This window comes from Pristis pectinata, chromosome 17 (genome assembly GCF_009764475.1).
Source record: "Pristis pectinata isolate sPriPec2 chromosome 17, sPriPec2.1.pri, whole genome shotgun sequence".
In the NCBI taxonomy this organism is placed as follows: domain Eukaryota; kingdom Metazoa; phylum Chordata; class Chondrichthyes; order Rhinopristiformes; family Pristidae; genus Pristis; species Pristis pectinata.
In genome coordinates, this window is record NC_067421.1 from 24,115,145 (window position 1) to 24,136,809 (window position 21,665).

Sequence of the window (21,665 nt, forward strand, 5' to 3'; positions counted from 1 at the left end):
TGAGAAAATGAACCATACAAATGGATAAAATTACATTGTATAAATTATATTAGGGATAAGATGCTTTGTGATGTTATGCTATTAGCAATCTGTTAGAATTTCATGCAAAAAAGCTAGCGATTGCAGCTGAAACATTTATGTTTTCTATGGGTATTGATGTACAATTTTCCATGTTCTCCAAGGGTCTGAGGATACTAGTTTTAAAACCAGTAATCTCATGACTTCATGGATGAAAACTCAATGCTTGTGTTTTGGAATACATTTCCAATTTAAGTCACAAATTTCAGAGAAGAGAAAATGGTTAGTTGGCCAAGGAGCAAGTAGTTTTGGAATGTCAGGATTGAAAACAATGTGCTCTGCTGGATGATACAGGCAGAAGTACAATTTGAAAACATTCAATACAAGCCATGCCAGCTGGAGGAGGAAATAACATTGGACAGGGAAAATGAATAACAGTCAGCTTAAGCCACTTCTGCTCTTCAGTTGCAGAGGCACAGCAGCAAATCATCTGACCGTCTTCTTCACTGAATAAATTTATATTTTATCCAATTGTGCTAGGAAGTGGAGCATGGAGATGCATGGGTATTGAAAAGTAAATGACCCATAGAGCTTGTCATTAGGTGACATGAAAAGCTGGGGATACCTAGTTCTCTCTTCATATGCACTGCTGATTATTCTAGGTTCATAATGAAATAATCTTTAATATCAGATTATTTCCAAATATACTATATTAACAATTAATAACTGCTAGTTACATTTTTGATGCTAGGTTAAGGATCATTAAAACAGCAGATGTATTGGGGAGCACAAATCATTTAAATAAATTTAAAAAAGCCTTCAAGGTTCACAGTATTCCAATTCTTCAAATGTTGAATTAATCTATTGTTGGTTACAGCTAATGTTTTCAACAGAAAAACATTTAATAACTATCAACTTAGTAAGCAATAAACATAATTTTAACCTCAAATTTCTAGTCAGAATCTGGATCGGTGAGAGACCTTACTCAACAAGTGAGTTAGGACACCCTTGATTAACTGGTAAATCAGGAGAGGGAATTAACTAACAAACTAAACATCACAACTGTAGTTCATCAATAACTATTTTTCTATCAAGGAAAGAAAAAGAGACAAAGATAATTTACTTACATTGCATATACCATGCCCTCCAGATAGCATTGTTTAGTCGAATCTTGTCTCTCCATAGAAGTTTCAGTCCTTTAAAATTTTTCCATTTAGGGGAAACCAATTTTCCACTAAAAAGAAATGTACTGAGTGTCAATATATTACTTCCACACATTAAATAGCTCTAAGATTAGAGATCAAAGAAATGCATTAACAAAGACAATTTTCTGCACAACAAGGGTCAACTAACCACCACCAGAAGTGCAATGAACAGAGACGTAATAATTTGGAGAAATTACAGATTCCACCAAGCAATACAAATCAAAGGACCTATTTAAAAATAAACTATCAGACTAAGCAAAGAATGCAAACAGGCAAGGAGGGGAGTCTGACTGAATGGTCAAGACAATGCAAAGCAAGGTTCACTCTTTACTTCCTAACATAACAATGAATCAAGATTAAACACTGTGTCACAAGTTTTTTCTTAATTTAGAAAAGCATGTACACCAGGGTGGGAAGTGTTGTGACTTTGAATGAGCCACACAGAGACTGGAATTGTAGATGTAAAGGGTCTTTATTCAGCACACACAGAAATTCAGGAGACCTGGTAGAAAAATCTTCTGGGAGAATCTCCCAGAATCTCCCTGAGCTCAAAGTGCATCGAGTTTTTAATACTCTTTAAGCAAAAATAACAGCATGTGTTGTATTGCCAAGCATGAAATAAATTTGTAAGTATGAAATCTGCAATTTATTCTGAACAGCCCATATTTCACATTTTAAATGAACCCAGCCCAAGGGCTCTGTAGGTCTGCCCTATTCTTATTTAAATGCTAGTGACAATACTGCCCTAGAATTTCTTGAATGTCCAGGCAACTTCACCTGCTGCTTCTTCATTGGAAAACTATTTCAATACAAACAACTCTTGGCAATAGGCCTGCTGTGTGCATCCCTTTTCATGCATTGTTCTGAATGTAGTTTTATATTTGAGGAGAACATCAATCACAATTGGACAATATTGACAGCAGTGTAATGCAAGGCACATACCCTCTTGAGACCCAGAATCCAACTAATCATGGATTTGGTCATTTTCACTCAATCAGCCAGGTGATACAGTCAAGATGCAGAAGAATTAGAGGACAGGAAATCTGGTCTCTTGAGCAGACTGAGGACATCAGGAACCCAAGTACGTGGGCACCAAGTGTCACTACGTACCAAGGTTCTACCTGTCCCGGCTGTTGCGAAGGATGGGCCTGGACCCATTGCCACACAATGCCCCAGTCAGGTGGACGTTACTGCACTACCTGTCCTTCATGGAAAAGTTCTTCCGGACCAATACCATCAGGAAGTGGTCAGCATGGAACATCCTGCAGACACTGCAGGAGAAGGACTCGATGGACACTGTGGGGTGGTTCCCGGAGCAGACTGTCCAGACCATCTGGCAGAATGCCTCATCGCCAGAACTCACCATCAAGCACCAAGACCTTGCTTGGCTGGCGGTGAGAGGGGCCCTCCCAGTCAGATCCTTCCTGCATGGTTGGGGCATCACCCCCAGCGCGTGCTGCCCCCGGGAGGACTGTGCTGGGGATGAGATGGTCGCCCACCTCTTTGCGGGCTGTGGGTTTGCAAGGAGGGTGTGGCGAAAGATGCAGGGGTCCTTGTCACGTTTCATCCCCAGCAGCTGCGTAACAGAGGATCCTCTGATCTACGGGCTGTTCCCGGGGACACACACAGAGACGGACATCAACTGCTGCTGGAAGGTCATCAACTCAGTGAAAGGCGTCCTTTTGTCTGCCCGAATATTGTTGGTCTCTCAGCACTGTGAGATGTCCATAGGGGAATGCTGCCGAAGGCACATTCCAGGCTGCAGAAGTACGTGCGGAGGGACACACTGAAGCTGGGCGCAGCCAACGCAAGGGCTCAGTGGGGAAGGACAACAGTTTAGGGTTCTTCTGCCACAGGAGAGGGAGGGGCAGGGTCAGGCGAGGAAGCCCCTCAAATATTGTAAATATGGGATTGGGGTATCACCCCAAGGAGCCACACGTGTGGCATCGGTGCTGTGTTTTTTATATATAAGAAGTAACACTAAGAATGGAATTGTACACAAATGTAAAGGTTTGAACTGTTTATTATTGTATATAGTTTCTTTTATTATGAATAAAGTTTATTTTGTTAAAAAAATCTGTCACAGGAATGGTCTACATAATCTGACAGAGGGCAGATCTGCAAATGCTAGTGGTACTCTGTACCTCTTCATGTGAGACAGTCCTATGCAACACTATGGAGACACAGGGATAGCTTGACTTGGTGGCTTAGTGATGAAGTGATCAGATTACTGGGAGATAAAATTCCAATTCTGACTGAATTGAATTAAGGAATTAATAGAGAAATTAGTTAAGAGAACAGTACATTAGATACAGCAAAAAGCAGATAATGATGACAAATAGAATGGGATTCATCTGTGGTCAGAGAACCACAAAGAACTGCAGCTGCTGCTACTTGTACAATTAAATATGCAGGGCAATATTTAATAAAATGTTAAAATTTGCTGATGACACCAAGTGATCAGGCAATAAATAAAAGATGTATGAACAGTCAGAGTGATTAAGACCACTTAAGTAGTTGGACCAGAACAAATGCCAACCTATAGCAACACACACAGAATGCTGGAGAAACTCAGCAGACCAGGCAGCATCTATGGGGAGAAATAAACAGTCGACGTCTTGGGTCGAGACCCTTCATCAGGACTGAACGCAATCTTAAGTTTTTGTTTAAAACTGCCACATTGCTCAGTGCTATCCAATTCGTCAGACACTAGCCACGTGTGACTGACTGGGAATCCAGATGTGAATAATTGCATTTTTGATCAATATGTATAAAAGGGCTAATCAGTCACAGGGCCTGCTATGCACACTTTTATTGTGTGTAAAGTGGTAAGATATAAAGCAAAGTCTACAAGTGATTTTCATCCATGAACACATTTTGCTTCCCTAATTAATGCTTACTATTTATGTGCTAGAAAGCTGTGTAACAATAGTGGGAATACTGGGCATCAGCAATATTGGAGGAACAGAGCAGATGTTATGATCATCAACTGGAATTACTACCCCAGGCCACCAGAAGGAAAAAAAAACCCTGACAAACAGGGTTATTAAAGATAAAGTGGGAAAAATGTTCATACAAGGAGAGCATATAGATTGTGGAATTCACTGTCACAAGCCACTACACAAGTAGATTGCAAAAGTTCTTTTCAAATGGAATACAATAGGTCCTTCAGTGGATATAGAAGGTATAGAGAATTACTCTGGTTGACTGATGTGGAAAATAAATTAAATGCAGAGTTGAAGAACTGAACACTTTTTTTGATAAGACAATCAGACTAATACATACAAGATCAAGCAGAGCTTTGTTAAACAAGACAGATATATTAAGTATCAAGTGGATGCACTCCAGAAGCCTCTCGTATCAGGCATAAACTTTTGCCTCATCACGGAATAACTTAAATAATTAAATGTTGAGGTATGGTAAAGCAACAATTGTTACTGGAGAAGCATTTAATGAACTAATTATGTGAATATTCTCAAAACTGCTCCTAAGAAAGTCAATTTACATCCATCTGAATGGGATATTTTGTAAATCAAAGCCTAATTTAAACTTGGAATCTATTTCTGCTTCAGAACCTAAAGATTATAATAGCTTGACAAAATAACTTAAATTGGGATTAGTAAATTAATTCCAAATATGCTTCCCTTTTGTTCCCTAATTTTTGCATGATTAATTGAGATTTTCCAAGTTTAGCATCAAATTACAGTCCAGACAATCATGGATAGCTTTTGGGACTATTGCAGACCAACATATTAGCACCTACTATTGTACAGATTATTGCAAACACTTGTTTACACCAAAGAATACCTTGTTTTCAATGATCCAATACAAGTTATATACATGATGGCATCAAGATCATGAAATCCAGAGAAAGGAAAATAAGTAATTGTCTTTTAAAACCAGGCTAGGCTGGGTACTCGATTGTCAGCATGGACATGGTGGGCTGAAGGGCCTAATTCTATACTTTATGATATGAAAAAAATGAAGTTATCAATAAATGGATGTGGCAAAAATGATATGCATAAGTCATTCACATTTCTAGATTTTAAAAACAAAACTTAATTCCTCAGCTTCTTTTGACATTAAAGCAACTGGATTAATGTAAGTTTATTTTCAATTTCACAAGCTGCAAGCCCAAAACATTACACAATTGGTTATACTAGAAACACTGGTTCCGTCAATTGCTCACGGCCACTTTATGTCATCAACCCTTCAAGATCAGTGAGAAAAAGTTTAAATTAAAAAAGTGCTGTCAAAACATATTCCCCTGTACATTTCAAAGAATAGAAGGTATTCATAACCAAATACCGTAATTTACGTGCAAGAATGCTTCCTCAAAACACTGATTAATACATTAAATGAGGCATAAGAAATCTCATTTGCAAGGAAACAGTTTTATTGAATAGATACAAAACATAGCTAGGAGCAACAATAACATTTTATAACAAGTGGTTTGTTAATGGTGTTTAATATTGCTTAATCACACTAAGCTGAAAAAAATACCAAGTTTCAGTACGAACTGAGAATCTGGTAATACTTCTACCAGTATTAGTTGTTTTGTACTCCCTGTGGGAAGAAACAGGAAATTCTAAACTTCATAGTTAGGCTCAATTTAGACAAGTTCAACACTGCCATATAAACAGAGTGCTCACCCAAAAAGAAAAACAATTAAATTCAAACAGTAAACAGGTTAAGATAGTAATAGTTTACAATGGTGTGATAGGTTTTGAACATTTAGATACCCCCATAAACATTGCCATCACAAATATGTAATTTGCAACATATTCAAATAGTGCCAAGTAAGATCTAGAGTTTCCCTCTGGGTCCTATTTAAGCTCATTTATCCTTTGGTCCTTTTTAGCTCTTGGACTCCATTCAAACTCTCTGATGTTTGTTTTATTGTCTCATCGTTACTTGATTTTAATTTGTAAGGGATATTTTTAAATACTTCATTCTATATATTCAGGGTAGGTTTTTGTACTTAAGTGTCAAGACTGTGACTCAAACCCACAATCTTATGGCTCAGATGAGCATATTACCAATTGTGTCACTGCTGACATAATAGAGGAGGGCATTTTTTAATATATCAAATTGGAACAGTATTCACTACGGCAAAATACATTGTTTTGAATACCAGCCTGCAGGCAAAGTGAAAAAACAAAGAATCAATGCTGTAGCCATGAGTCCCACCAACACAACAGTTGCTTCCACTCCAGCTGCTGTGATGGCTACAAGGCCCAATGTCATCTACAAGAAAAATTAAAAAATTCCCACTACTATTTCTTATGGAGTCAATGAATATAATTGCTGAAAATTAACTGAGGCTTAATCTACATCAGACATAAAAAAGACAGGTGGTTGCTCAGGCAGCTAGGGGTTTACCTGATATTTTCAATTCTTTCCAAAAGCATGCCTCAACATACAGTACAGGCTTTTATCTCCCTGTAGTTGTTTACAAGAATAACAGAGTTTCAAAAGTAACCATACCCATATTTTACACAATCTATACATGACTTTTGATTAATTTCTAAGTTCCCTCCATTCATTTCAAATAAACAGAAGCAAGCTGCATGTGTAACAAAGGGCTACTCTGACAAATAAAACCTTGTTAATGTTCAATTACTATTCACCCCTTCTGATCCTTCTAAATTTATGTGCATTTACAGTTTGTACAACTGAGTCATTGCTGATTAAGTACTGAGCAAATGGGCACCATGTGGGAGGAACATGCCTGTTACAAACGCTACCAAGTTGCTTTGTAACAGGCAAAAGACATAGTGATCACATACAGGTATCCACTTGTAATATTCCTAATCACAATTTGGCTACAACATTTCCTATAGTATAATAGTGATTACACATGAAAAGAATACTTCATTGGCTGTGCAGCTCTCTGGGAGGTCCTGAAGTCATAAAAGACACAAAACAAATGTAAATTTTCTCTCTTTAGCGTGAATCAGAAATGACACAACAACTACATTTTATATACGTATGAAGACTTGTTTTGATAAAGGACAGTTTTTGAAAAGAAGTGGATACAAATTTGAGCATGTCTGAAGATTCTGAAGGCGAGGATTAAAAAAAAGTGGGCCCAAGATGGAACAGCAAGTTTGACAGAACAAAGATATTTGTTCTTTTCAGCTCCTTTTCAATTCATTGATCCATCTATGGCATTGTAAGGAAAATGGAGAATCAGGGACTTCATGGATACTATATGACACTATATACAGATACAAGACAAATTCTGGTATACCACGAGGAGGCGAGTCGGCTAGACCTCTGAAACCAACCTAAATCCATTTTATAGTAATAAAAATTTTTAAAAAGTGACATATAACTTATTGTCTGCATGTGTCAATTATTAGTGCTTCTCCAAAGCTGAGTTTACATGCAGAAATCAATGCTCAGCTGTGTATTGCAGACGATTAGCACAGGAACTCAGTGATAAATTTCTTGCAGAAGCTTATGGAACTATTTCTTTGCTGTGCAAATGCCACAAACTTAATGTTTGACAATATGCACAAGATGGCATGTTATCAGTTGAATTTGAAACCTGACTGCCCCTTGAGTGATGATTTAAAAAAAACTCTAGTTTTTAAACTGCAGGAATAAGTACCATAGAAATGTGGGCTGTCGTCACTTTCACTGCAACTGACCTGGCCTTATGAGAGATGGATCACAGAATTTATGTCTTATTTGAGAATGAATACAGAGCCTTTGTCTCCAGAGTTCTTCCAACAATGTTTTATAACATATTATTTTGATACTCTATGGAAAATAATCTTTGTCCATGTAGCTTAAGTCACGTATCTGTTTTTTTCTGCTCCAGGTTGTCAATTATAATCAGAAATAGGTAAATGCTGAAGAGATCAGCAATTACAATGCTTTCCCCTTCTTTAAAAGTAGAAATGGGCAGGGCCCCACAGTAATTGTCTTTACACAATAATACCATTCTGAATAACATACTCTACACAGCATTAATAAGCTTGCATAAATGAAAGGTGCATAGAAACTTTTTGTTATGCTCCCTTTGTTGGCCTTCTAAGCCAAATCATGAGTTGGCCATAAATCACATAATTACCAGGTCACCCTTGCATTTATGTTTTCAGTCCAGTTAAGTGTAGTACAATTAATGGATTTAATCCATAAAATCCATGAATACTATTGACTACACTGTACATTTAGTAGTATTGGCTAAACAGACCAGTGTAATCTGTGCAATTCAACTATTCAATTATTTTGCATATCAATGATGGTAGAGAAAATCAGTATGCAATTATCATGTATAGGTTTGTAGTAAATTCTGCCTTGATAATGAGTCCATGTTTTGTGCAAAATGAAGACTTTGCTCATGTAAGGACTTATTCAGGTTGAATTACTACAAAAGCATTGTCCAAAATGCTTGCCTTATTGAACCATATTGTATGTTGTACAGCCTTCCATGGCCAACATTAAAACAACTTCAAAATGTAACCAACTTCAAGGCAAGGTTTTGTATTGTTAAAGATCAGAAGACAGAATTAATATTATACAAGCATTCAGCATCAATCACACTTTTCTAAAAAATGAACAAATTCAATAAAAAAATACTATTTTTGGTAAATTACATATATTGTTAAAGCAAATTGTTCATTTTTATAGCTTATTTTCTTTTAAAATAGTCATCTTATTTTTCAGTAAGTCATCTTCATGTATATTTATCAAAGCCTATTAAACGGATTTGTGTGTCCTCAGATAATGTACCCTTTGGGAGATAGTACTTCAGACAGTGCACTACTCCCTAGTATTGCTCAAGTGCTGGCCTAGCTCCTATGCCCAGATCTCTGGAATGGTACTTGAACCCATTTCTTACTGATTCAAAGGTATGAATATATCAATTGTGCCACGGCAGATACATATGAAGTTAAAACAAAAGATGTCCCTTTAAAATAGGTACCAAAAGTACATCCGTATCTCCTGGCACAGTTATCCACTCTATAAATTGTACTTGGTCTTGACTTCTCGCATGCAATGCTACAGCTGACTGAATGATATATGAGGAAAATGTGTTAATATTTTAGGCATGGATAAGAGCACTGGCCTTAGCTGTATTGATAGAATAGCCACACTGAAAAGATTAGTGGCTAGAAATAAGAAAGTGTGGCGACTCACCATCTAGTCGGGCGAACCGGCTCGGCAGTCGGGTCGCGCGGCGTCGGAGCAACGAGGCCCAAGATGGCGGTGGGCCTCGTCTTTCCGAGTGACGGGGAGAACCCGTGCACGGGAAAGTCCTGATGACGTAGGACTTACGTCATTGCCGGTTGTTTTGGGCGGGAACATTCTCCCTTAAAGGGCCCGCGCAAGGCGGGAAAATAAACCAGTTCTGTTTGGCAATCCTCCGAGTAGAATCTTGTTTTATTCCGTGGTAGCAACCGCTACATTGGTGACCCCGACGGTCCAAACGGCTTTTGGACCCGCGAAATGGATGACAGCGCAGCAGCCAACGCAGTGGCCCTCAAGCTGCCCACCTTTTGGACACTTCGGCCCAGCGTCTGGTTTGACCAGGCCAAAGCGCAATTCCACCTTCGGCAGATCACTTCCGACTCCACGAAGTACTACCATGTGGTTAGCTCTCTGGACCAGGAGACAGCCGCCCAGGTTGGAGACTTCATCCAGTCGCCTCCGGAGGAAGATAAGTACCCAGCTTTCAAAGACCTTTTGATTCGGACCTTCGGCCTCTCCCGTCGTGAGCGCGCCGCCCGCCTGCTTCATCTGGATGGCCTGGGGGACAGATCCCCATCCGCCCTAATGAATGAGATGCTGGCATTGGCCGAGGGACACAAGCCATGCCTGATGTTCGAACAGGCCTTCCTCGAACAGCTCCCCGATGACATCCACTTGTTGTTAGCTGACGCCGACTTCAGCAACCCCTGTGAGGTGGCCGCCCGGGCAGATGTCCTGTGGAGGGCCAAGTGCGAGAGCGGTTCGTCCGTCAGTCAAATCACCAGGCCGCGAGCCCAACGCCCGCCTCGCCCGGCCCCAGCAACTGAGCAGCCACGCCCCAGGAACGCAGACGACGACACGGGTGACCAGCTGTGCTTCTACCATCAGAGGTGGGGTGCGGAGGCCCGTCGATGCCGCCCACCCTGCAAGTTTCAGGGAAACGCCAGGGCCAGCTGCCGCTGATGGCTACGGCGGCTGGCCGCCGACAGAGCCTCCTCTTCGTTCAGGACAAGAAATCTGGACGGCGTTTCCTCGTTGATACTGGAGCGGAGGTCAGTATTTTGCCCCCGACAGGCCGCGACACTCGTGACAGGCCACCAGGTCCTCTACTCAATGCCGCCAACGGTACAACGATACGGTCTTTCGGCACCCATACGCTTCAATTACACTTTGGCGGCAGCCATTTTACCTGGACCTTTACCCTTGCCACCGTCGCCCGACCACTCCTAGGAGCCGATTTCCTTCGGGCCCACAACCTGTTAGTCGACCTGCGAAGGAAGCGGTTAGTCCACTCTAGCACTCTCCGGGCCTATCCCCTGGGAGAAATCAGCCCACCAGCCCCGCGCCTGGACTCCATTTCCCTTTCTGGCGATGATTTCGCCAAGCTCCTAGCCGAATTCCAATCGATTTTGGCACCTTCATTTACAAATTCTAGGCCCACACACGGGGTACGACACCACATCATTACCACAGGGCCACCCCTTCATGCCCGAGCACGACGATTACCTCCAGACAAGCTCCGCCTGGCAAAGGAAGAGTTCCGTCACATGGAGGAGCTGGGGATTGTTCGCAGGTCAGACAGCCCCTGGGCCTCCCCCCTGCACATGGTCCCCAAAGCCACCGGAAGGTGGAGGCCCTGCGGCGACTACCGCAGGCTGAATGACGCCACCACCCCGGACCGCTATCCCATCCCTCACATTCAGGACTTCGCAGCGAACTTACACGGGGCCCGCATCTTTTCCAAAGCGGACCTCGTTAGGGGATACCACCAAATCCCGGTCCATCCGGATGATGTCCCCAAAACTGCGATTATCACCCCATTCGGCCTGTTCGAATTCCTTCGGATGCCGTTCGGCCTTAAGAACGCCACGCAGACCTTCCAGCGGCTGATGGACGCGGTAGGCCGAGACCTGGACTTCGTGTTCATTTACTTGGACGACATACTGATCACCAGCCGTAACTGCCAGGAACACCTTTCCCACCTCCGCCAGCTGTATTCCCGCCTCCGCGATTTCGGCCTCACGATCAACCCGTCCAAGTGCCAATTCGGACTTGACTCTATTGATTTCCTCGGCCACAAAATCACCAGCGACGGGGCAACACCCCTACCCGCCAAGGTGGATGCTATCCGCCATTTTGCCCGCCCCGACACAGTCAAAGGCCTACAGGAATTCCTTGGGATGGTCAACTTTTACCATTGTTTCATCCCTGCAGCAGCCCGTATCATGCGCCCTCTGTTCTCGCTGCTGGCTGGTAAGGGCAAGGACATCACCTGGACTGACGAGGCTGCGGCTGCTTTCGTTAAGGCCAAAGACACCCCGGCAGACACCACGATGCTGGTATACCCCAGGACTGACGTCCCGACTGCCCTCACGGTAGACGCGTCCAACACCGCGGTGGGTGGGGTACTGGAACAGCTACTCGAAGGCCGCTGGCAACCCTTGGCATTTTTCAGCAAGCACCTTAGACCGCCCGAACTGAAGTACAGCGCTTTTGATCGGGAACTTCTAGCGCTGTATCTGGCGGTCCAGCATTTCCGATACTTTCTAGAAGGCAGGCCTTTCACCGCTTTCACCGATTGTAAGCCTCTGTCCTTTGCCTTCTCCAAAGTCTCCGATCCCTGGTCAGCTCGTCAGCAGAGACATTTATCCTACATTTCCGAGTTCACAACTGACATCCAACATGTCTCCAGAAAGGATAATGTCGTTGCTGATGCACTTTCCAGACCAACCATCCACAACCTATCCTTGGGTGTCGACTACACGGCCCTAGCTGACGACGAACTGCCCAGCTACAGAACCACAGTCTCGGGTCTGCAGCTCCGAGATTTCTTGGTTGGTCCAGGTCAGCGGACCCTACTTTGCGACGTTGCGACTGGTCAGCCCCGCCCTATAGTCCCTGCAGCCTGGCGGAGACGCGTTTTTGACTCGGTACATGGGTTGGCGCACCCGTCCATCAGATCTACTGTCCGACTGGTCGCCAGCAAGTTTGTCTGGCATGGCCTGCGCAAACAGGTCAGTGAGTGGGCCAGGACTTGTCCGCACTGCCAGACGTCAAAAATCCAGCGACACACCAAGGTCCCACCACAGCAGTTCGAGCCTACCCGTAGGAGGTTCGACCACATACACGTCGACCTCGTGGGCCCTCTGCCGGTTTCAAGAGGAGCCCGGTACCTCCTTACCATCGTGGACTGGTTCACGAGGTGGCCTGAGGCAACCCCCCTGACTGACATCACAACTGACTCCTGCGCCCGGGCGCTGCTCACAACTTGGGTCTCACGTTTTGGCGTTCCGGCCCACATCACTTCAGACAGAGGCACCCAATTCACTTCCAGTCTCTGGGCTGCATTAGCTAACCTGCTAGGGACGCAGCTGCACACCACCACGGCCTACCATCCTCAATCAAACGGGTTAGTGGAACGTTTTCACCGCCATCTGAAATCGGCCTTGATGGCCCGCCTGAAGGGTCCTAACTGGGTTGACGAGCTGCCTTGGGTCCTGCTCGACATACGCACTGCCCCCAAAGAAGACCTCCGCACTTCGTCAGCTGAGCTTGTATACGGGGCGCCACTAGTTGTCCCCGGGGATTTCATACCTACCCTTCGGGACCAAGGGGAACAACCCCCAGCAGTCCTACAAAGACTGCGCGAGAAGCTTGGCGCCTTGGCCCCGATTCCCACCTCACGGCACGGTCAAGCCCCATCCTGCCAGCCCAAGGAACTACGGGACTGTAAGTTTGTTTTCGTTCGCAGGGGCACACCTCGGGCGCCATTGCAACGACCATACGAGGGACCGTTCCGAGTCATACGGAATAACGGATCCACTTTTATTTTGGACATTGGAGGCAGGGAACAGGTTTTCACGGCGGACCGCCTCAAACCGGCCCATTTGGATCTGCAACAGCCTGTCGAGGTTGCCACGCCGCGACGCAGAGGCCGCCCCCCTAAGCGGCAGCTGGCACAGCCCACGGACCTTGGGCACTGTATCGCCGGTTCTGGGGGGAGTTGTGTGGCGACTCACCGTCTAGTCGGGCGAATCGGCTCGGCAGTCGGGTCGCGCGGCGTCGGAGCGACGAGGCCCAAGGTGGCGGCGGGCCTCGTCTTTCCGAGCGACGGGGAGAACCCACGCGCGGGAAAGTCCTGATGACGTAGGACTTACGTCATTGCCAGTTGTTTTGGGTGGGAACATTCTCCCTTAAAGGGCCCGCGCAAGGCAGGAAAATAAACCAGTTCTGTTTGGCAATCCTCCGAGTAGAGTCTTGTTTTATTCCGCAGTAGCAACCACTACAAAAGGTAAATTCTAACAAATATTTTCACTGAGAAATGTAGCTTTTCATGTTGTGCCCACATCACAACAGTCTTTTTGAGCAAAAATATTAGTTAACACTTGCAAACAATCCCTCCCCTCTCCAACAGACACACATGCATGGTGCATATAAAACATTAAACAACAGTTTTGTGGTGAAATAAATTAATGTTGTATCCAATAACATAAACACAACAAAGGCAAATTTCAGAAAAGTTCTTTTTAATAGCAACTATCAGTCTGTGTGTTTTGTGAAGTAGTTTTAAATTTGCTCAAAGAAAAGTAAATAATTGTTCTGCATGTTGTTCAACTAATATGGAACAGCTACAAATTTTATTGAACATTGAAGTATTTAAAGTTCAATAGATATCTGGCAGGTTTCAAAATAAAAGAAGTTAATAATTTTCATTTCCTCCCACAATGCACATATCAGATAAGGCTTTACGAAACACTCGGGAAGGTGATTTTGACATTTTTGAAATATTTATAGAAATGTACTCCTTCTTTACTGCATTATCTAGGAAATAGTACTGAAATGTTGGGTGAAGAAAGAAAAAATATTCATTTTAAGCATGGAGCTTTCTTTTGAAGAACAAAATGCAGTCCCCAATAAAACAGATCCTTCCAAAGTGTTAAGCACATTTAGTTTTTTCAGTAAGAATTATTTTCAGGAAATAGTTAACTATGTAGACTTTAGCTATTTACAAAACAAAGATTTACGTATATTACTTTTCTTGAAGAACAGCAACACCTCCCCACAATTATTTATAATGAATCACATGAAGTACAACATACCATTTTAAGGTAAGTGCTTGCTGCACAACCTACCACAGTAGTTTTCACCTGAACTAATGGTTTAAATGAAATCTTAGAATAGGTTATGGCCATGGACTGCTTTTAAATGCCAAAAATAAAGTTGCCAAGTATAATTTTGTGCCTCAGTCATGTGATGTGAGAGCATGTGATGTATGAAAGAGACAGTTCTGCTTAACATTTTATGTTAACTCAGCACAAAGTAGGGGATGAAAAATCTTCAAAGACAAAAAAAAGCATGCTGAGCAAATGTAAAATGTTAAGCAGAACTGCCTCTTTCATACACCACATAGTCTCAAATCATAAGGCAGTATTACAAAATCGTATTTTTCATCACATGCACAAGACAGACTGGCAACTTTATTTTTTTTTCCAATTAAATCAGCCCATATACAAAACCTATTCAATACTCCCATCATTATAAAATTTCATGTAATTTAATAAATCATTAGTTCAGATGAGTTAATTGTAATCTGGCTTTCAACATTCAGTATTTAAAAACAAGCTCTACGGCAAAGCAGATATTCTTCTAGCAACAGCCAAAACAGACACCCTTCAAGAATAAGACACACACTGATCTAAATTCAACCACTTGACAAGGACATAAAAAGAGGAAGTGAGCAAATGGTTGAGCAAATCATCAGCTTCAAGAGCATTATGACAAATGGAGAGCCAAAGACTGAAGGGGTTAGAGCTAGGAAAGGTCAACAGTGCTGCCTTAAGCAACCCAAGGTAGAGGATTGTTAAGCTAAAAATGGGAAGTGTACACACATGATAGTTTAGAAGCCCAAAGGAATGGTCAGAAACTGTTTAATCAATGATCAAGACCATTGGAATGAAGAGGCTAAAGAAAAGGGGGAGATCAGGAAAATTATAATCATAAACTGCCGGGAAGAAAGTTTCGCAATAGAATTTTTGCAAGGACAAGCACGCGATGGAACTCACAGCATTTTGCAGCACGTGTCCACAAGTTTCAGCACTCCAGTGTAGACGTTAAGATCATGAACTAACTAGCCGATAGGAACAGGAGTTTGTTAAGATTCCCCAGGACCCACACTGGAGAATCTATCCAAGGATCCTTCAGCAGATGAGACCCAACACAGGATCTACAAGTCCATCCATTCGAATGGGGACTTTGCGGTTGTTTTGGAAGAGAAGGAAGGATGAAGTAAATTACATTTTCTTTCATTTAACTGTGCTTGACTTAATGTTTGATTATTTTAGGTGTTTTGGAGTAGAAATTACATGTTTAAAATGTTTTAATGACACTTTTTTAAAAAATTGTTTTTGACATTTAGCATGGCTGGAAACAGGGATCTGCTCTCTGCTCCAGGTGTGCAGTGCAGTTTCAAGGGCCAGGCTTGCTCTGGCCTGTCCACATCACCTGAGGCCATGTCACCATTTAGAGCCTGGCCACTAACGAGGACAGCAAAATCAGCTCCTGCATCTGGAGTAGTTCAGGGAACTGGTGAATGCAGGTGTCCCCTCTCAGGGAAATGCAGCCAACACATCCAAATCAAAAGTGAAGATGAAGATTAAAATATCAAAAAAATATAAAGCCAACAGGAAATAGAAGGGAGAGGGCCAGTGAAGGGGGAATAATAAACAAAAGGATTTTAAAAGGAAAGCCAAGAAGGCATCAAGTATAAATGCACAGCAAGAAAAATTAGCCACCATAACAATGGGAACAACTCTTCATTTTACAGCATCTTTAACACTGCAAAGCTTCCCAAAGCCACCTCATAGGAGTGTCAAATAAAAATTTACACCAAGGCACATTTGGAGATCCCAGGGCAGATGATCAAAAATTTGATTGTTTTATGGTACATTTTAAAGGTGACAAGGTTTGTTGAAGGACTTTCAGGACTTAGGGCCATGTCAGCTGAAGGCATGGTTGCCAATGATGGAGCAATTAATTTTGATGCTAATCAATAGGCCCAACTTTGATGAATGCACACCAACCTATAGAAGCTAATTTATCCAGTACTCTTATCACCCACATCTTTACTTCTACAAAATCAGGCTCATCTATGCCTTTTATTGCCAGTCCCCAACAAGCTCTGGGCATAGAATTAAAGATGTTACTGTTTATTTAAGTCTTTTTACTGTGCACTCTTGCAACCTTCAATGTTGTGCCAACTGAGCTGGTAACATTCCAGCTCCAATCAACATTTGGTCCTTTGCCACAATCTTCATATGTTCTAAAAAAAAACAGATGTCAGCATAGCAATGTACTTTTGCTTTTACAATGATCATCCATAGCAAATGGACATGATTTAAGAAAATCAGTTGATATCTAAACATTAGGAGCTTCAGTAGCCAAGCATGCATTGCCCTATGCAGATCGATGGAGCACACACCATCTTTCTTTAGAACATAGCACAAGGCAGGCCCTTCGGCCCACATATCCCTCTACTTTAAATTCCTCCATATGCTTTTCTAGTAATCTCTTGAATTTGACCAACATGCCTGCCTCCACCACCGCCCCAGGCAGCGCATTCCACACACCAATGACTTCCTGGGTAAAAAACCTTACTCTGATATCTCCCTTGAACTTCCCACCCATTACCTTAAAGCCATGCCTTCTTGTATTGAGCATTGGTGTCCGGGGAAAGAGGCACTGGCTGTCCGCTCTATCTACTCCTTTTAATATTTTGTATACCTCTATCATGTCTCCTCTCATCCTCCTCCTCTCCAAAGAGTAAAGCCCTAGCTCCCTTAGTCTCTCCTCATAATGCATACTCTCTAAACCAGGCAGCATCCTGGTAAATCTCCTCTGCACCCTTGCCAATGCTTCCACATCCTTGCTATAATGAGGTGACCAGAACTGGACACAGTACTCCAAGTGTGGTCTAACCAGAGTTTTATAGAGCTGCATCATTACCTCGCAGCTCTTAAACGCGATCCCTCGACTTATGAAAGCTAACACCCCATAAGCTTTCTTAACTACCCTATCCACCTGTGAGGCAGCTTTCAGGGATCTGTGGATATGAACCCCCAGATCCCTCTGCTCCTCCACACTACCCAGAATCCTGCCATTAACTTTGTACTCTGCCTTGGAGTTTGCCCTTCCAAAGTGTATCACCTCACACTTCTCCAGATTGAACTCCATCTGCCACTTCTCAGCCCAGCTCTGCATCCTATCAATGTCCCGCCGCAATCTTTGACAATCCTCTACACTATCCACAACACCACCAACCTTTGTGTCGTCTGTAAACTTGCCAACCCACCCTTCTACCCCCTCATCCAAGTCATTAATAAAAATCACGAAAAGCAGGGGTCCCAGAACCGATCCTTGTGGGACACCGCTAGTCACAACCCTTCAATCTGAATGCACTCCCTCCACCACAACCCTCTGCTTTCTACAGGCAAGCCAATTCTGAATTGTTAGAAAATAGATAACAAGATACCAGCTTGAAAGTACCATCCTTTCAATCTTAAAACTTAAGATGCAAATCAATGTTTTCAAAAATTCATAATAAAATTCAAAATAAATTCTAAACGTTCTGCACTGGGAAACTTCTCTGATACTTGGACATGCTCTATGCCAAAACATTCCTTAATAAAGAATAATCTTGATAAACACTGAATACTTTTATCCAGGGAAACACTGATTCAGCTCTGCCACTTCTTCAGAAATAACCCCCTACATTTCAACAGTGACTATATTTCACAACTACTTTGATTATTATAAAACACTGTGGGGCACCCGGAGGTTGTGAAAGATGCTACATAAATGCAAGTATTCTTTTGAATAGCATATCTCATCAACCAGCGTAAATAGCCATGTAAAATCTCTTGAAGTTAATGGACAAATAATGGTATTGAACCAGCCCTGAATAACATTCATCCTTCAACATTTGCCTCAATGTTGTTTGTCAGGCTTACTGATGTAAAGTTGTTGTCAAGTTTGCCTCTTTAAAATGGATTGTACTTCAAAATGGATTTAGTCATGAAGCTTTTTGAAGGAACTATGCAAATATTCTTTCTTTTACATGTTGGCGAGTAACAAATATGTAGCAATATTTTCAATCTACTGACCATCACTAATTGGTAATGGAGCAAATTCTAATTTTCTATTGGGAGCTTGCAATGCAAACTAGCCTACCAATATAAACTACTATTTCCACATCCTAATTTGTAATTCACTCAAATGGCAACTTTGCTGTAGGGTTCAGGGTGTATTAGAATGCCACTTGTTTGTTTTGGTTGTTGCCTTACTGTAGAAAATTTGAGGGATGACCGAGGCCCCAGGTGAAAATATGCTCCCTGGTTTTCTTCGCTTGAGGCCATGCTCGGGGGAGGGCAAAAGTACGGTAACAGCTTGCTGAGGCGGGGGTAGGGGCAAAGAGAGAAGCTCAGGCAGATGAATTGCTGGGCTTGATGGCAAGGGTTAAAAAGTTGTAGGTGGGTCATTTACTCATTTTACAAGTCTCCCAGTTCGGCATGTTATGAGCACTACATGGGAAAAGATGACACTTCTTAGAAATCAGAGATCACATTGTGGTTACATGGCTAAACCAAATCAAATCTTTTGAACGTAGCAATGACTTGGAAGTGACCGTTATTATTTTTACTCCAGAATACACACTAAAATGTCTATTTCCAGTTGTGCAATGCTAAAATTATGTCACGTAAGTGAACTTCATGGAAATGATTCATTGTAATGTAAAGACTGCAAGATGCCTTGGAAAAAGTCTTTTCAAAGAGGTGGTGAAGTTGCATTACTAATCAGGGAGAATGTCACAGTTGCACTCAAAAAGGACTTATTGAAAGGCTCATCCACTGAGGCAATGTAGGTGGAGTTCAAAAATAAAAAAAGGTCCATTCACTCTGATGGGTTTATACTATAGGCCAGGAGATAGAGGATCAGGTATGTAGGCAGATTATGGAATGGTATAAAAGCAACAGGGTTGTTGTAGTGGGAGACTTTAATTTCCCCAATATTGACTGGGACTTCCTTAGTACGAGAGGCTTAGACAGGGCAGAATTTGTTAGGTGCATCCAAGACGGTTTCTTGAAACAGTGTGTAGAGAGTCTAATTAAAGGAAAGAACCTTCAGAGAAAGTGCTAAATTGGGGGAAGGCAGGAGCTAGGGAGTAAATTGGGAGCAGCTGTTATTGGGCAAGTCCACATCTGGCACGTGGGAGTTGTTTAAAACCAACTGATCAGAAATCAGGACTGGCCTGTTACAGTAAGGAGAAAAGACAAGGATGGCAAAGTTCAGAAACTATGGATAAGAAGAGATGTTGTAAATTTAATCAAAAAGAAAAAGGAAGCATATATAAGATTTAGGAAGCTAAAATCAGACAGGGTCCTTCAGGAATACAAGGAAAGCAAGAAAGTACTCAAGCATGGAATTAGGAGGGCTAATGGGGCCATGAAGTGTCCTTGGCAAGTAGGATTAAGGAAAATCCAAAAGCATTTTATACATACATTAAAAACAAGAGGGTAGCTAGGGAGAGGGTAGAACCACTAAAGGATAAAGAAGTGAATTTATGCCTGGAGTCAGAAGATGTGGACGAGGTACTAAACAAATACTTTGCATCAGTATTCACCAAGGTGAAGGACATGGAGGATAGTGAGGTCAGTGTGGGGTATGCTAATAATCTAGCACATGTTGTGATCAAGGTGCTGGTGGTACTGGGTCTGTTGAGGAACATTAAGGTGGATAAGTCTCTAATCACAGGCGAGGTCCCAGAGGACTGGAAAGTAGCCAATGTTGGTCCTTTGTTTAAGAAGGGCAATAAGGATAATTAAGGAAATTATAGGCCAGTGAGCCTCCCATCAGTGGTAGAAGAGGATTCTTAAGGATAGGATTTACTCATCTGGAAAAACATAGGCTTACTAGGGATAATCAGCATGGCTTTGTGTGGGGCAGGTCATGCCTTCCAAACTTGATTTAGTTTTTTTTTGAGAAGGTGGACTTTAGTAAGATATTTGACAAGGTCCCTCGTGGTGGGCTGATCCAAAAGATTAAGATGCATGGGATCCATGGTGACTTGGCAAAGTATATGGTTTGAAATAAATTCAACTTTTCATATCTCTTTTAAACAACATGGCAGTACTAACAATCTGACCACAAAACCATGACAACTCTGGAAATAGATTGTTAGAATTAGCTCAATTTTTAAGCTTTTAACAGAAATGAATATGCAAATATAAATTGCTAAATTCAGGCTTCAATATTACTTATTCTGTATAGCAGCACAAAACTCCAATACATTTTTGCAGCCAAGCTTTTGAAAATAAGCAGTTGGCACTTGGGCTTACACTGTACCTTACAGGTACCAATACACAAAGAGTTTGCAGCAACTGGATAAAAAACATACAAAATTAGCAAGTATTTAAGCATACTCATGATCAAAATGATGGTTAAGTAGGGATCAGTGACATCAGATTCTGGCACTCCACAAGTTTTGCCTGCCATTTTCACTAGCCCTGTAAAATTAATTTTCCAATACCACTTTGATTAAACTTTTTTTTTAAAATGTCTTTGTAATTTAACTTTCCCTCACTGCTGAACAATCCTTTAATTTCAATCCCTCAGCCTGCAAGGAAGCTCAGCATCTCCTTCACTATTACAACACATCTTTACTTTTACTCTTTTACTTTGGTTCTCCATTTCTGTTTCCTCATTACTTAACTAGCAAGCCTTTATTTTGGCTCTTTCTATGAATTCATATGACAATGCATCTGAACAGTGAAAACTGAAAGCAGTTTTTAAAAAGAAGTTTTGAAACTTTTCCCTGACCCAAACCCAAATCCAAAACTCAACCTGCCAAAGGAATACTTCTGGCAAAAACACACCATCTAAATTGACATAAAAAGAACGCATTCCCATTTCCAGTTAAACAGCAATCAATATTGTAGTTATGAAGGCTACACCTGTTTCCCAACACTGAAGTAGAATTCCTTTTCACAAACAACTTAATCCAAAAAAACCTAGTCCAAGACACAATGGAGACAGGCAAAAACATAGACAAACTCAGTTATAAAGAGCTGAGCTGAGAGAACCAAAATTAAATTTGACATAGGGAGTGGATACTTAAGACAGAGAAAACAAGCCATCAATTTCAGATAAATATATTGCTTGATTTAAGAAATTAGTGGCACAATTCTT

At 42.0% G+C, this 21,665-nt stretch overlaps 1 protein-coding gene across 3 annotated transcripts in view; it reads right to left on the reverse strand.

The window, feature by feature from the left end:
• The window catches only part of mlxip (MLX interacting protein), a 75,466-nt gene that overhangs the window by 46,834 nt on the left and 6,967 nt on the right, over positions 1-21,665 (reverse strand). For all 3 annotated transcript variants that reach the window (XM_052031752.1, XM_052031751.1, XM_052031753.1), the window contains exon 2: positions 1,146-1,252. In XM_052031752.1, the coding sequence (XP_051887712.1) occupies positions 1,146-1,252 (107 nt within the window). The remainder of the gene's footprint in view (positions 1-1,145; positions 1,253-21,665) is intronic.